The sequence below is a fragment of the Euleptes europaea genome, chromosome 8 (genome assembly GCF_029931775.1).
Source record: "Euleptes europaea isolate rEulEur1 chromosome 8, rEulEur1.hap1, whole genome shotgun sequence".
In the NCBI taxonomy this organism is placed as follows: Eukaryota; Metazoa; Chordata; class Lepidosauria; order Squamata; family Sphaerodactylidae; genus Euleptes; species Euleptes europaea.
The window spans coordinates 28,633,257-28,650,362 of record NC_079319.1 but is presented as its reverse complement, the minus strand read 5'-3'; the positions used below and the strand labels follow the sequence as shown (position 1 = coordinate 28,650,362).

Genomic DNA, 17,106 nt, shown 5'->3' with positions numbered 1-17,106 from the left:
TAAAAATATGATTTCAAATGATACAACAGAACTGAGTAGCACATGGAATAATGAGAAACAGATTTAAAGCATAGTTTTAGAAGGACAACACACAAGTAGTCATTTTTTTCGTCAAATAAGGTACATTAATTTTTTTGTCAAATAAGGTACATTAATTACAAGTCTGTTCCTTACCTTGGCAATATTCAAAGTTCCCTTTTTTCCGGCAGTCACCTATTACTAAACTCAGTGCTCTCCAAGTGTTTCTTTTGACAGATATCATTCTCCACCAATCGTCCTGCTAATTTTCTCTCTCCTTTTCTGACTGGGACAGATATTATGTTCACCAGCCCAGAGATCAATCTTTTCTATTGACGACAACAAAAGGAAAACAAAAACAAAAATGTACGTATCACAGCCAGTTTAAAGCACCAAGCCGTTCTATTTACATGATAATGCTAATCCTTTTTGTACAGTAGCAGAAACTAATGTCATACTAAAGACAATGGAATAAATCTAAAGGTGCCCTTTTGCTCACAGAAGAAACCTTCTGTTCATGAAGCAGAAGGGTAACTTTGCATCCTTTCGGATTTAAAATTTCATCAACAAATCACTCCAGAGAAAATGATGGACAACAGCTCATTTTACGGATTATTTAAAAAGTCAGTGAAGATTTGCATGAGATAATGGTCGCTCCACAATATCAAACCTTTCAAAGCAGTACTTTTTTAGACTGGCATAGCTTCATTAACTTTAGTTTAACCCCAGTGTTTCAGTGAAACAAATATTTTGGGTCCCAGTGTGAAATGGGGACAATTCCATTTGGTACGCTTATTGCAGCAAAAGCAGAGGCATTCAGAATGGCAACTGGGAGTACCAACACGGGGGTAGGCCATCATACTTGTCACCCCTTCCCCTCTGCCACCAGAGAACTTTTTACTGGCTATTTTTTTTATTAAAAAAAACAACAACAGTAATAAGTATATCACTAAAGTGTTATGACTACCAATGTTTTTAAAGCCAACAAAAAGCTCTCAATGGGGAGAGGTGAAAATGGCGTGTGAGGAGATACACCAGAGAAATGGCACCAGATGAGGGTGGGAAGTTCAGAAATCCATACCTTCCCATCCGCTCTGCTTTGACTCCAATCTTTTCAGAAAAGTTGGAGCTAAGCAGGTTTGGGAAACATCACGGCAAACCAGAAGGAAGGGTGCTTTGAAGAACCATTCATAGTTTGAGAGCCAGGGCAGAGCAAATCCCCCATGTAGAAGCAGCCAGACTTAACTCTAGAAATCTGAAGTCTTCTAATCACTTACTCTGGAGTAATCTCATTGAACTCAACATCACAGTACAGTAATTGTAAAACACCATGCAGAGGCACACTGACATGTCAAGAGCAATTAACTGATTAAACAATTTAAATACTTTTGTGAGCCCAATCTGACCTCTACAAAGCAGGGGTAAAGTGCCACCGAACTGTTAATATAATGGAATTTCACTGTTCATTTTATGATACATTATTTTATAATATGTTATAAAAATATAAAATCTCACTCTCCTTTCCCCTGCTTGCATTTCCTGCCAGACAAGTGATCAGTAGTGGCTTGGGGCTGAAAGCATGCAGTGTACTTTCAGCACCAAGCTACTAGAAAATACCCAGCCAGACAATATTTGGTACCATTTCTGATTGGATCATTGTGATCCCTGTTTCTTCCCCATGCCTCATTTTTTAAAGGTTTCATGTGTGTACAAATCTGGGAGTTACCCCCCTTTAACCTTTAACATATGCCATAAACCAGTGATGGCGAACCATTTAGAGACCGAGTGCCCAAACTGCAACCCAAAACCCACTTATTTATCGCAAAGTGCCAACACGGCAGTTTAACCTGAAGACTGAGGTATTAATTTAGAAAAAACAACTCATACATTAACATCTTTTGTCTTAAAAAACCCCACAATAACAGAGCTTTCAATGATACAAACAACTTGTTATTGAAAGGTAAAAGTTTGCATTTGGCATGCTTTTGAACAATTATTTTTGCTGTTGTTTGCATGCTGATAATTTGTCTAACCTTGGCTCATACTTTGTAAGTTTCGCCACCACTGCCCAGAAGCTAAAATGACTAAACTGAGGCTATCGTAGGCTATCGTATTTTGGTCACATTATGAGAAGACAAGAGTCACTGGAGAAGACAATCATGCTAGGAAAAGTTAAGGGCGGTAAGAAAAGAGGAAGACCCAACAAGAGATGGATGGACTTAATAAAGGAAGCCACAGCCCTCAATTTGCAAGACCTGAACAAGCCTGTCAAAGACAGGACATTTTGGAGGACGTTGATTCATAGGTTCGCCATGAGTCGGAAGCGATTTGATGGCACTTAACACACACACAGAGAGATGACCATTTGTCAGCAATGCTGATTCTATGACCTTGGGCAGTTCATGAGAGGGAGGGCATCTTGGCCATCTTCTGGGCATGGAGTAGGGGTCACTGGGTGTATGTGGGGGAGGTAGTTGAGAAATTCCTGCATTGTGCAAGGGGTTGGACTAGATGACCCTGGTTGTCCCTTCCAACTCTATGATTCTATGACTTAAGAAGGCAGGGACACAGCCAGTCTGAAAAAGGGATCTTTAGCATACGGCCCAGCAAATCCATTGAAAAAGGGCAATCCAAGGTTTCCCTTTTGAGGGTCCCTCGTTAAAGTTCGAAGGCTTTCAGATCGGGAGCGGAGCTCCTGGCCGTAACGAACGCTCAAGGCCTAGCCGGGGATCCCAACTCCCAAACCAGGCTACGGCGAGCCAGAGCCTGGGTGGCCGAACGGAAGGGGGAAGCAGCAGCAACAGGCAGGCTCTGACGCAAGCTCGGCCCAATACTACACCTCCCAGGCTGCTCTCGGGACGGGGTGGAGAAAAGCGGTGGGTCCACCCCTGGAGCACCTGCAAAAAAAGCAGGAGGGAGCCAGGCTGCGTGCCATGTGCGTCTTGGTGAGGAAAGCGCGCCGGGTGTGGAGAGGCCGGGAGCCCAGCGCGCTTTTGGCCACGCTGAGGCCTCGGGCAATGCCATCAACTAGCAGGAGAAGGGGCTGAACTCTGGTGCAGGGGCTTCCCGCCGCTCGCCCGCCCGGGCCCACACCTTCCTGGAGAGGGCCCTGCTGGGGGCTGCTGCGGCATAACAGGAAGAGGAGGCATGATGCAGCCAAGGCGTGCTGGGGTGACGGTGCGCGTGCCCACAGAGAGGGCTCTGAGTGTCGTCTCTGACACGCGTGCCATAGGTTCGCCACCACTGCCATAAATCATAGGTTCCCTCCTGGAGTTATTTTGATCTGTACACTGGGGCCATCCATTGCTACTAGATATTTAATTAATTAAGAACAGATCTCAGTTATCAGAAGTTTGGGAGATACTGCCATAGCCTAAAACCAGTAGGTGTTAAATATATTCCATCAAAGAAAACTGTATTATTCAACAGCGGTTCAAGAAAAAAAAATTAATTCACAAGTGGCATTCTTAGTTATAACTGACATGGCCCTCGCCATATTTTGCTCATTAGCATTATACAGACTCACTGGCTTGTCTCCAACCACTTTTCAGTTAAGTCCGAAGGCTACCTGCAAGGGTTGCCAACCTCCACGTACTAGCTGGAGTTCTCCTGCTATTATAACTTCAAGCCAATAGAGATCAGTTCACCTGGAGGAAATGGCTGCTTTGGCTATTGGACTCTATGACATTGAAGTCCCTCCCCTCCCCATACCCCACCTTCCTCAGGCTCCGCCCCATAAACCTCTCGCCAGTGATGAAGAGGGACCTGGCAACCCTACCTCCAACCTCAGAAGCCTTCCTCCAACCTAGATCATTTTTCTGCTGGAGGAAGAGAAACAACATTTCAGAAGTAGGCTCCTTAGGCTGGAGAAAGGCTTCAGAAACTTTGCAGAGTGGAATGGTAAGAAAGAGGCCATTGTCCTATACTGTGAAATCTCCAGTGAGTTGTAATAATTTGAGAATTTACCTCTTCCATCTTTTAAGCCTTTATATAGCTTAGCTATATCTATTTGTATAATTCATGCATCATAAGAACAGAGTAACTTTCAATGATCGAGTGGTCAACTTTCTCAAGACATTACTATGCTTTTAAAAGGTATGTGACATAGCATGGATTTTCAGGGTTAGGTAAACGCAGCTACATGCAGAATGGTAATTTAAATTTGAACCTGTGCACTAGATATTTACAAGCAAATCCTACCCATGCACAAGCATAAAGGGACCACTGCATGCACCTGAAAAAATCCAAACCAAAGATATCCCACCAGACATCAATGCACTATTATCCTCTAATGAATGAGATAATTTGATCAGTAATGAGAGTCAAGAAACAGATGAACTTAAAAGTAAATGTTCTGAAGGACCATTACGTAATATTGTATACTTGCCCTGAAACTTCAAGATAGGCCAGAATCCAGCTCTACACATTTTTCAGAGTAATTTCATATAAAGAAATATATTCTGTTTGGATTGTAAAATGTCTACAGATTACTCTAGCAGGCTAAAAACGGTCAAGTTTCCAAACCTATCCAATATTCTTTGCATTTTAAAATAACGTTTAACTTTCTGTTATTATGAGAAACCTATCCAATATTCTTTGCATTTTAAAATAACGTTTAACTTTCTGTTATTATGAGAAACTCTAATTTGCCAAAAGGAAGGCCCTTTTCAAACTATGAAACCCAAAAGATCAACTTTCATATACATAATATTTTTAAGCTTTAAAATTACTCATTTTAAAGAGTTATTTTTAAGCACAGTAATTAACAATATATCTAACACTCTTGGCAGTGTTTATCATGTCACCCATCAAGAAGTCTAATGAACTTCATAGATCTGCCTTACTGCCACGAGGGAATCTGTAAGAGATGCATATGAAGATCACACTAACCTGTACTATATACAAAACAGAACTTTTAAGGGTATGTCTGTATAGTTACATCTTTAGTAGAAATTACAAATCATACATTTTTCACAAAATATATGTGAAGGAGGAAATTGTACATTGTACACATATCTGTTAAAGTTGACAAAGTCTGTTAAGGAAATGGAATTTTTCTATCCATTTATTAAATGTAGGCACAGCCACACTCTTAACCTAACATCATCTTTAAATATCATATGATCTACAGCAATCATTTGTTATTTAATCTCTATTCTTCATAAGGTTTACTCTCCTCATAACTGCTAGGTACAAAATACATATATTCATTCATCTACTAAATTTGCTAACAGTGTAACCCTAAGCATACGCCTTTCAAAAGTCCACTGAAGTCAACCATAGAGTCCTAAGTATAAATCATGCAGTTTTATTTTTCTAATGAGAGTCACATGTATATTTATCTGCAAAAATTCCTACTAAAGTATCATTCATATATATAGATAGATAGATAGATAGATAGATAGATATAGATATATTTATTTATTTATTTATTTATTTCAAAATCCATCTACTTTTAAAAAAACTGTTTACGAATTCCACCTTTTATTTCCCTGTACCATGCCTCCGGTTAGATAAGCAATAGCTAGTATTCCTTTGTCGGTAATAAGCAATAAATTGTATTTGCTGCCTCATATATTAACTGTTGCAACTGAAGCACCATACAAATCTGCTCAAACACCTTACTTTCAAAGAGAATGCATGAAACAATTTGTATTTCTCCAAAAGAGGCATTTCAAAAGCTCATCTTGTTGTATAACCATGGAAATAAGTAAAAAACATACATTCCCAAACAAATATTACTTTTTCTCAATGGTATGAAGTAATTAAAGCCATATGTGTAAATCTGTGATCCGTGCAGTAGTTCAAGCTGCAGCTAATAGAAAATACAGAGAATGAACTCTGCCATATAAAAGATTCTTGTTACAGAAATATAATGTGAAAACCAGATGCAGACAGAAACCCTTAATCACAGATGGGAATGTAATCACTGGCATACAGAATATTTTTTGATCAATCTTAACCATATGCGAAATGTATTTATTTTGTGCAGAATGCAATAACTTGAGAGAGCCTTCTATTTGAAATCAGTTAACCTCATAGTGAAAGCACTTTTATCTTATTCTCCCCACTCTCTTCCAAGATATTCAGCTGAGCCAAGGTTTTAAAAAGAGGAGTCACTGGGCCTGGCAAATCATTCCCACATCAGTTTATCTTTCAAAAATTTAATAGGATATAAAGACTACACATCTCAGAATCAACATAAAAGAAAATCAAGTGCAGTTACCAATTCCTGTACTGCTTAGCTGCTGCCAGGAATCCCTTCACCACCTAAAAGAACATAGGATTATATTACCAATGAGTTAAGCCTTCTTCCTCTAGCAAAAGAGCATGCAACTTCTTCAGCAACAGAGAGATTCGCATGAGAAGTACATCACAAGCCAGACAGGCATGGCTCTTTGCCTATTTTGCTGGCATACTATTAACAAAATTTGCATATCATTTTCATGAACGTGACAGGTATCAAATTACAGTTAGTGGTCATATTATACATGTATTCTTACTCTGAAATGGCTGCCTTCAAGATGTCAACAGCTCTCAAGCCTCTTTTTTTAAAACTTCATGCACATCCAGCAAACTGGCATTTGAAACTAGGAATGCCACAATAAATCTACCAGGTTAAATTTGCCACACGGGTATTGCTTTTCCCCACTGCAGACAATTATTTCATATTTTCAAACAAGTTTATCAAATTTGCTTCCCTCGGAGAAAGCAAAAGTGGAAACTAGTTGTGCTAACTCATGTGCAAGATAGGTGGAGGTAATAAACAGACTGAATGCACATCAAAATATTCATTTGAGCAGGATGTTTCTCACGCTGCATAGCTCTTAATGAAATGCCGATTTTGATGTACATCTGAATCCACATCCTAGTCCACATTTAGTATTAAATGTAACTAAGGCCCCTTTCAAACTGCCCTTATAATCAGTTTGAGCCGCAGGTTGCCAACGGATTTTTTGTGTCTTTTCAGGCACAACCATTTTGGCTCCTGGCTGTTGAGTTGTTGTTTTTTAACCTCTCCAGACAAAGTCGCTTGTGTCCTACTGGCATCCTGGGGCTCTTGCCGTTTTTTATGAAAACAGCTTTCCCCTATTTCGAGTTTTTCCTTGCCCTGCTGAATTGCTGCAGTGTACTGTTTAAAATGTCTAGAGTGTTGCTGAAAGGACCGCTCCCCTTCCCCACCTTTCCCCACAGCGCATTCTTTTTCACCATTTTTTTAAAACGTTCTGAGATTTGTGCTATAGCACCATAGCAATCCAATGCATCCCAATGCTGGTCATACAGCACTGAATTGCTATATCACCAGCATTGGGAGGCTTTGGGTTGCTATGGAGCTATAGCGCAAATCTCAGAACATTTTTTTAAAAGGGTGAAAAAGAACATGCCGCAGAAAAAGATGGCGGGGGGGGGGGGCAGCAGCACTGTTTGAAATGGCCAGAGTGCTTCAGAGCGGTTTAGAGAGAATTCATAAATGGATTGAAATGAGCTGTATGAAACCCCATCTCTGTATCACTTTACTTGGAAATGGGCCAAAATAGAGGACATCCAGTTTAGAACAGTAATCTTAAAGAGGCCTAAGGCACAGCTATATCTAAAGATAAAGCCTAGTGTACTAAACAAGCACAACAATAATCTTTTCTGGCACTTTCCAGGATGAGTTATGTGCATGTGCTTACAAATCCAATCTTCTTAAATTATGTACGGGTATTGTGCACTCTCACTCTCTGCGTGTGTGTAAACATTTATGAGTCAGCACACCACTATCTCATGCACCAGTCTGGGCATCTACTGGGGGCGGGGGGCGAGCAATAACTTCCCATGCGCAGCAGTAGCCTGGAAAAGCAAGAATGGCTGAGAGATGGGCATGCAAAGCAATGAACTCCACGATTCTTACATGTCCCCATTTGAAATAGACGACCTTGGATTCCATTTGACTCTTGATTTTCAACTTTATTTTCATGGATTTTTTAATTTTATCATAATTCTACAATAATTTTTATTATATCCCACCCTCCTTCCAAGGAGCTTAGGGTGATGTCAATTGTTCTCTGTCGTATCCCTCCTCCATTTCATCATCACAACAATCCTGTGAGGGACATTAGAGTGACAGTGAGCAACTGGTCCAAGGTTATCCAGTGTGCTTGGCTGAGGAGTCATCTGAACCCGGATCTTCTTGTTCCTGTTCTGTCCGGCTTATGATGTTCTTCTCGTGGTTCTCTCTGTTGCTAAACAAGTTGCTCACCCTTTTGCTAGAGGAAAAAGGCTTGTCTCATTGGTAACATATGAAATGCTTCAAACCATGCCTTTTTAAACGCTTCTTTCAATATACTTCTTCATAAACATAGGCTCCAAATAATCTACAGTATGATTAATTCCTTTAAAAGTGCAAAGGCTTCAATTCACTTGAAAGTTAAACTTTTTGGTCTGGAGGTCTAAGCCTCTAATTTCAGATGTTTGAGACTAGTTATTTAATAGTGAAGGAAAGCCATTTTGGATGTCTGCCCTGTCATTGTTTCACTAGCAAAATGCCTTTTGTTATGATGAGTGGAATGTGTATGTTCATTTTCTTCCTAAGAATGAATGGCAACAGTTCAGTTATGTAGAAAAAACTAAAGAGATGTTCCCCAAGACACCAATGGAGCTACACCATTTTGCTCTTTGTCAACTATGTTCCAGGTCACAGTTGGCTGATTTTGTTCAGCAGCATTCATGGAGAACCACCAAGAACAGAGAAGCCTTTTGTCTGGATTATCTCACTCCTTCACCTGCACATGTCCTTTTTTGTTTCCATTCCTTGGAGAACTTTAGGAGGTAGTATCCATATATGGGGGTGATTTGGGGTGTGCAGAATGGTATAGTATAGCCCAATGTTGAACACATGAAGCTGCCTTATACTGGATCAGACCCCTGGTCCATCAAAGTCAGTATTGTCTACTCAGACTGGCAGCAACTCTCCAGGGTCCCAGGTAGAGGTCTTTCACCTCCTTGCCTAGTCCCTTTAACTGGAGATACCGGGGACTGAACCTGGGACTTTCTGTATGCCAAGCAGATGCTCTACCACTAAGCCACGGCCCCTCAGATCTAGGTAGCTAAGAAGAGTCAGGACTTGAATGGGACACCACCAAAGAAGACTGCAGAGGAAAGCAATGGCTAACCACCTCTGCTCGATCACTTGCCTCAGCTGCAATTTGATGGCATTTTACATACAACTCAATACAGGATATCAGCTTCAGTCTGAAGGGAGGGAAGGTAAAGAGGAAGGACTTTTATATTGCAAAGTTATATTGCAAAGTTCTATGTCCTTCACATGATTTTTGTTCGTGTCAGGGGTCAGGCTTTGTCACCATTATAATGTCCCCAAGTCAGCATCTTCTGTTTCTCAGTAGGACTGCATATAAACTCCTGACTTACAAGCGAGTCTACAAATATGGTTTCATGGCTGCCATAAAGATACCATAAATTTAACTTTGGTTACAGAATATTTTGGCACAAGATTATCTTTTTCTAAAACTGCCAACAACTTTTTTTAGCAAAGCTGCTAGCAGCCACCTGCTTTGTTCCCCCTTCAGTATAAGCTGACAAAGGATAATTACATCCCTCAGTCATGATACAGGATGACAATGTAGCAAGAAATTCAGAATTTGAACTGGCCAGTCAAAAATGGCTAACGTATTAAGTATTTATTTTATATAATAGAATTATAATGTTTTTCAAAAGTTTTATGAAGACTAAAAGATTGCTTATTAACATATATAGATAGCTCAGTCTTTCAGGGCATGTGCCAAATCTTATGTTTGATTCACCACCAGAAAGTGTTAGATTTTTTTAAAGTTGCCAGTACAGGGTCTTTTCCACAATAATTCCAGACTGCATTTTGTGTGAATTGCTGCTATCAACACATAACAAAAAGTTGTTGTCAACCCACTAGGAAAGACTGATACACTTATTTTGTCTTTATGGAACAGAAAGTAAGCTGGTTAGGAGGGAAGGGAGGAAAGGAGAAAGAGAGAAAGAGAAAGAGAGAAAGAGAGAAAGAGAGAAAGAGAGAAAGAGAGAGAGAGAGAGAGAGAGAGAGAGAGAGAGAGAGAGAGAGAGAGAGAGAGAGAGAGAGAGAGAGAGAGAGAGAAAGAGAGAAAGAGAGAAAGAGAGAAAGAGAGAAAGAGAGAAAGAAAGAAAGAAAGAAAGAAAGAAAGAAAGAAAGAAAGAAAGAAAGAAAGAAAGAAAGAAAGAAAGAAAGAAAGAAAGAAAGAAAGGTTAGCCACCAAGCATAGCAAAAAATTGTGGAACTCTTAATAAAATATATGGATGCACTTGAGGACACTGTTCTGCTGAGATCAAAACCTGCTACTGCTGACACCAACCACTGAGAATGAAAACCAAGCCTACACTGATCCACACAGTCCTGCCCAAATTCTAGAGCATGACATTGTTGCAAAAACAGGATAAATGTTGGGAACCAACTTTCATATATATTTTACCTGTGAGCTTTGAAACTGAGATCTGGCACAGAAAACAGATGCTAAGACTGAGCTCCTGTTGCTTTGTGTATTAGATATATCTAATAGCACACCCAAGCTGCAGAAATGTCAGAATACATTGGTTTCTTCTTGTATGTTTTCCCATTCCAGTAGTTCCAATTAAGATAAGAGGTGGGAGCAAAACCTCTCTCTGACTATGGGAAATAGATAGAAGAGGAACAGCATCTAGCACCTCACAGAATCTTCACTTCACCTTCACTACAGTCTGAAAGATTTAGCCCTATAATGTGTGTGTTTTTTATTATTATTATTCAGTACAGTATTCAAAATACATTGCATATAGTTCTATGCTGCTTTAGCTAGGAATGGGAGATTTTGCTATCAACGCTCCACAAAACCTAGACATTTAAAAATTGGGTTTGAAGCTGGAGACATCCTCAGTCAGGAACACTGGAAGGATATGCTAAACTCATTGGCAACACATTTTATACTGAACAGTGAGTCAGCATCCACGAGCAATTATAACATGAAACATCACACCTCCGGTTTATCATCTGGTTTGGAGGACAGCCAACTTTATTCTAGCACTACCACTGGTACTTTAAAGAGCCAAACTGAGACGAAAACTAAATACTATAACACAAGGGGATTACAACATTTCAAATATTTCAAATATTTTTGGGGAATTATTCAAGGGAGAAGACAGGAGGAGATTCTTGTGCCTCTAGGTATGAATTAATGTTTATAAGCACAGAGGGGGGAAAGCTAAGTAGACAAAAGAACAGCTACGGCAAGACTCACTAAATCACACCACAGATTGAGGAGCTCACAAAAACTCTTCATGTTTACACAAATCTACCTACCATTTCATTGAAATGTTTGCATAGTGTATGAATGCGAACTGAGTTCCCAAAAAAGTACTTTATTCAGTAAAAATGTGCTACTTTTTTTAAAAAGAGAGAACAAACCCACCAATTTTACCTTACAGGTACAAAATGGCAAAAATAGCTATTAAAATAGTGACACTACATAAGGGAAAAGCTATACAACTGCCAACATGAAACAAGAACTCTGAGGGCATAGACTATTTCACTATATCTATCTCTATCTCTATATATGTATATTTAAAGTTGTTTATTGCCTATTCTAGTGTTAACTGCCCCCCCAAAAAAGTATAAACAGCCAAATGGCAGAAAACAAACAGCCCCAAAGAAAACACGCTTCCAAGTTTAAAAATTAAAACAGCTCTTGGCCTACCATATACATAATGAAATATAGGAAGAGATGCACCTTTAAAATTTGAAAGGCATTCTAACTTCCAGACAGATCACTAGCATGTAGCACACAGAAAACACCATAAGAGCTCTCTGTGTGCGTCTCTTGCTCTCTCCACATACCCCCATCTAATTTCATCAACAAGAGACAGTCCCTAGGGAACAAGGGAAAAGAGAACCAATTATATCCAGAGGCTGGTTTCTCCAAAATGAAGGCATCTGTTCCATGCCAATGACTTCCACACAGAAGAAAAACAGAACTTTGAAGGCATCTGTGTTCATGGTTGACAGTCACAGATCTTAGGGACTACTGTAATTGCCCAGCTGCAAATACGGTTTGCTTACTGCTGCTGCTATTGTCAGCTGATCCCATCTCACACAACAAACAAAGAAAGCTTTACAGAGTGATCATTTATAAGCCATAGTTGAGAGAGCCACACAGACTTGTCAATGGCTGCCTCATCTGTCATGCTTGGGATTCTTGCTTGGGATTCTCACACACAAACTTTGACATATCTTCCGAATACACAACCCCCCCCCCACTCCTTGCCATGACTAATAAGCCACCACTACAATCCTGGAAGCAGTTACATTCTCCTTATTTAGGACACTCATCTTCTCCTTTGAGAAGCTCAGGGAAGCTAGCATGGGCCTCCTAGGCACTTATACACATTCCACAAAAATCAGTGAGATTTACAATCTGTCATGGTGAGCAGGAACAGGATTTCCAGGGATAAGGAACACCACATCCCCTTCACAAATGAAAACAGGTCATAAATATGTACATATCCTCATTCTCCACCATGGATTACTGCCCGACTATCAGCACCACCCACCCACAATTACCCACCGCTGAGGACCTTCTTCTCAAACTGCTGTATCTCTTTTTCTGCAGTGGCTGGTCCTCTACAAGCATCTAAAGCAACTGTATGTTATCTGGCTATGCTGGTTTCCTTGTCTTAAACCAGGGGTGGGGAACCTTTTTTCTGCCAAGGGCCATTTGGATATTTATAATATCATTCGGGGGCCATACAAAATTATCAACTTAAAAATTAGCTTGCTATATTTGGTCAAACATTTAGCCAAGAGGCACGACCGGAGACGGCTCCGAGTGTCTGCCACATAGAGCGACTCGCTTTTGAGCTCTGGTGTCCCCAGCTGGGCCTAAGAGATTCAGGAAGGGAAGCATCCTTCTGAGCTAGAGATCTACCAGGACCCATGAAGGGCCAGACCAAACGATTTCGAGGGCCTTATATGGCCCCCGGGCCTGACGTTCCCCACCCCTGTCTTAAACCATAAGAATGCACAATGACATAATTAACCTGTGGTTGCAATTACATAATTTCACATAGATAATGGGCTGCAAATAAGGTGGGACCAGTAGGTGCACTGTCTCTCCCCATCTAAGAATTTTTCTGAACCAATGGATTTTTTTTTTTGCATGACAATTTCCACTTAAGGAATGAGAATTTCTTTTTAGAGTAAGAACAGTTCTAGACTGTTTTACACATGCACACAAAACCTGTGCTGACTGATGCATTCCCCTCGCTCCAAATGAACTAGTATTCCAAAGGCCGACTAATCCACTCGATTCAGTCAGGTTCTCTCGACTCTGACTGGGTTTCCCAGTTATTCAGAAAAAAATCCTCTTCAGTTTATAGGACTATAAGTACGATGGGTTCCTTAAAAGGAGCGAGATTAGGTCAAAACATTCAAATGAAAAAAAAAATTCTTCTCATTCTTCTTATACACTTTTGACACTAACAACTCCTAGACCTGAAAATACATCGAGATACTTGAGCTTTGCTACAAGGATATAGAACTTTCTGTTGTTTATGTTGTAGTCACGGATTTTTCTCTTTATTTCTTCAAAGCCCCACCTGGAAATAGGGAAACCTCACCTAACAAGGAAGATGGCTACAACCTGTATTATGGGAAAGGGAACGGACAACAGAAGGGAATGTTAACTTAGCTGTTAGTGAGTGCTATATTTCGCAAACCCTTTAGAAGGCCATTTTTGAAGGTATGATATGATACTGTATGTGAAATATCTCAACACTGCCCTGATTTTTAGGGGTGGGGAGAAGATTCTGACAAGCTCTACAAAAAGCTTTCCATTTCCAAAATATCACTGAATTCATAACTGTGGTTTTATGACACCAAATACTGCCAGAAGATCTTGGCAATTGTGATGCTGCGATTTTGAAAGATAGAAAACCAAACAAAATGCATGTTGCAGTCTCCCCATAGCAGATGTTAGATGCTTGGATTTCAGTTCACCTGTGCTCAAAATACCACACTTATTTCCTTTACGTAAAGCAAGAGCTCAGTGTTGTTCAACTGTGGCCTGTCAATGACAGGGCCTGTTGAGGACTGAAAACAGAAAAACTCTGAAGAAATTCAGCCACAGGGCACCGGAACCTGACTTCAGCAGAACACCATTGTCATATATTTGGCAGTTTAATCCGTTTACTTTAAGACAGATGAATCTCACTGGGCAAGTTGATATTCCACAAGGTACCGTTTAAATGACTGCAACAGATCATATTTTAAGAGACTCTAGGAAGTCACGAACAGGAGAAGACACGGACTTTTCCTACGGTAACAAAACAGCATTTATTTGGAAGGGTCTATTGTGACCAGGAAGTGGTACGCATCTCATAGGTATCCCTGCAGCCAACCAATTTTTCAAGTTAGGCCCATACACGACATAAAGCAATGTAAAGAGAAAAAAAATATCTGCCACATGATTGGAAGTTGAAAACTGGCTTAATTTTATGGTGTCCTAACACTGAATGAAAGCTGCTTTTCCATGGCAGAGCTTCCAGGAATCGTGTCAGTTAACAGCTCAGTCATGAACCAGGCCTGGTTCAGCATTTCCTCAGAGGCCGCCGCTATGCTTTTGTAAAGGGAAATCCTGACTCTGTGGAGCTCAGTGGCAAATCTGCTTTTAGGTGAACACCCTAACTTTCTGTAATACGCTTCTGCTTTTTTTTTCACTTACAACACCAGCATTTTTTTAAAAAGTTAACCGGCAATCTGGCGTCATTGTCCATAAATGTCTGGGAACACTATCAAGTTTCTGGCAGCTGAGAAGTGTAATCACTTTGACAAACAATCCTACCTGGAAGTCCCAAAGAGCATGCTTTCTTAATCTACTGTAGCACTCTTCCTAAATTTCCTTTGCAGAAGTATCGTAACCGGCTCTCCTTCAGAATTCTAATTTTCTTACACTGGGGTAACAGTTCCTTTCTGCTTTACTATCAGACCTCAAGCAGATCTACACAGCAGTCCTATATTCTTAGGAACTGCCTTCTTAGACAACTGATACAATGTTCAGCCTAAATCAGTACTACCTTCTCCAAGTGACAGCACCTTCCCAGAGTAGGGTTGCCAACTGCCAGGTAGTAGCAGGAGATCGCCTGCTAATTCAACTGATCTCCAGCCGATAGAGATCCGATCACCTGGAGAAAAATGGCAGCTTTGGCAATTGAACTCTATGGCATTGAAGTCCCTCCCCTCCCCAAACCCCGCCCTCTTCAGGCTCCAGCCGTTTGAGAAGAAGGACCTGGCAACCCTATCCCAGAGTATCTGGCAAATATGTTTCCTAGGCCTGTTGCCCAGATCCTTTACATACAACACTTACACTATACACATATGCCGCAGCCTCCCACCTTCGGGAACTCTCCTCCCACTCCTCATCCAGCACAAGCTCTGCCACCTTAATTTGTCATTGTTTTGAAAATGTGCCATCCATTTAGCTTGAGTATTAAAGGGGACTCTAGTGGGTTTTACTATTTACAAGCCTGAGCCAATGAGAAGATATGGCAGGACTGTTTATGTGTCAGAATGTTAAGCCTTCATTTAACCCTAACATGCACACATTAACTTGTCGTGATAAAACGACAGAACAGTAAATTGATTCCTGCGGCTCCCAGGCAAATTAGGGAATTTTACACTGCAAACAGAACATCAGCCAGACTGTCCATTGTGGGAAGTCTTTTGACCCAGCGAATTGAAACATGACATTTGAACTACCACCTAGGGAGGTGACTGTGCGGTCATCATCAGTCAGGCAAGAAATGTAGGCTATAGTTCTTCAGATAAAGTGAATCACAAAGGAAAACTGGTTGGTGGTAATGACTGGTACTTATGCAAATTGCATATTAACATCCAGCCAGGCAGACATATTGAAGCCTCCTATAGCCACCAAGCTAACTATAGGTTCTCATACAACGGATGGTAGGCCATGAAGCTACTTTCTCAGGTGGTGGTTAACACTCCCAGTTCTAAAATGTGACTGACAATAACCTGTTGGAACCAATCATTAAAAAAAAAATCCCACTGCAAGTATCAAAGAGCAAACAATGGCCCTGTGTGATTGTTACAGCTAGTGGAACAGATTTACTCCACTAGATGGAGCTTTGCCCATAAAGGCAAATTTTCAAGAACTGGCTTAAATCATAAACTATGCTTTCTTTTGGAAGGCTCCTTTTATTTTAAAAGCCTCTGTCCCAGATACCTAGCTGGAAAAAATGCAGTGAAACCTCACTGAACTTCACTCAGACCCTTTATAGACTTGCACATAGTTGCACTAAAATCAATAATTTATATACTATATTAAACTTCACCTTCAGTTTAGCCCAGTTCTTTTTATTTTTAACAGATGCCAGAACTCCTAGTGCCATGGTACTGCCCCAGAAAATGTATATTTTAAATTATTTTTAAACATGGCTTATGTCAAAGTATCTCTTTACATCCTGTACATACACTTTTCATATATTTTAGGTCACCGATCATTTCTTCCTCCATGAGTTTAAATAATTCTGCTTTTTCAAATTTCTAACAATTCATCATTCCTACTCCATCGTTTCAACAAACCCCACCTGTTTTTCACAATTTCTGTCCTGCACATTCCATAAAACTTGATTAACAACCTTACTGAAGAGGATTTTTAATGAATGCACTCAAGCATAATTTAATCATTTTATTTAAATATGGAAAAAGTTGCACTGAAAGCCCTATTAACTAAAATACTCTTGATTACCTTAAAAATTTTGATTTGCTGGTATAAGAAGAAACAAACCACTAGTGTATTTTAGGTGAATGGATTAGTAGTACCAAATGAATATGTTATATTAATGAGCAATAAGTATTAGCTCTTAGGGTGGAAATGCATTATTTAAAAAATAGGATTGTAAAATAGAAGCATTCCCCCAAAATTAAAAATCTGCTAAATATTAGTATATTATTTAACTGTAAGACACTTTTTTAATAGTCCATCATCTTGGCCCAGGAGAGCAGTAAGTTGAATAAATAAATAAATAAGATCCTAA

General features: G+C 40.0%; 1 protein-coding gene across 2 annotated transcripts in view; it reads right to left on the bottom strand.

The window, feature by feature from the left end:
* RUNX1T1 (RUNX1 partner transcriptional co-repressor 1) overlaps positions 1-17,106 on the bottom strand; it is a 156,645-nt gene that overhangs the window by 128,007 nt on the left and 11,532 nt on the right. Inside the window, exon 2 of one of the 2 annotated variants that reach the window (XM_056854100.1) lies at positions 175-347. The exons of the other annotated variant lie outside the window; for it this stretch is intronic. Within the exon in view, the coding sequence (XP_056710078.1) occupies positions 175-262 (88 nt within the window). The 5' untranslated portion in view covers positions 263-347. The remainder of the gene's footprint in view (positions 1-174; positions 348-17,106) is intronic. 2 annotated transcript variants of the gene reach the window in all.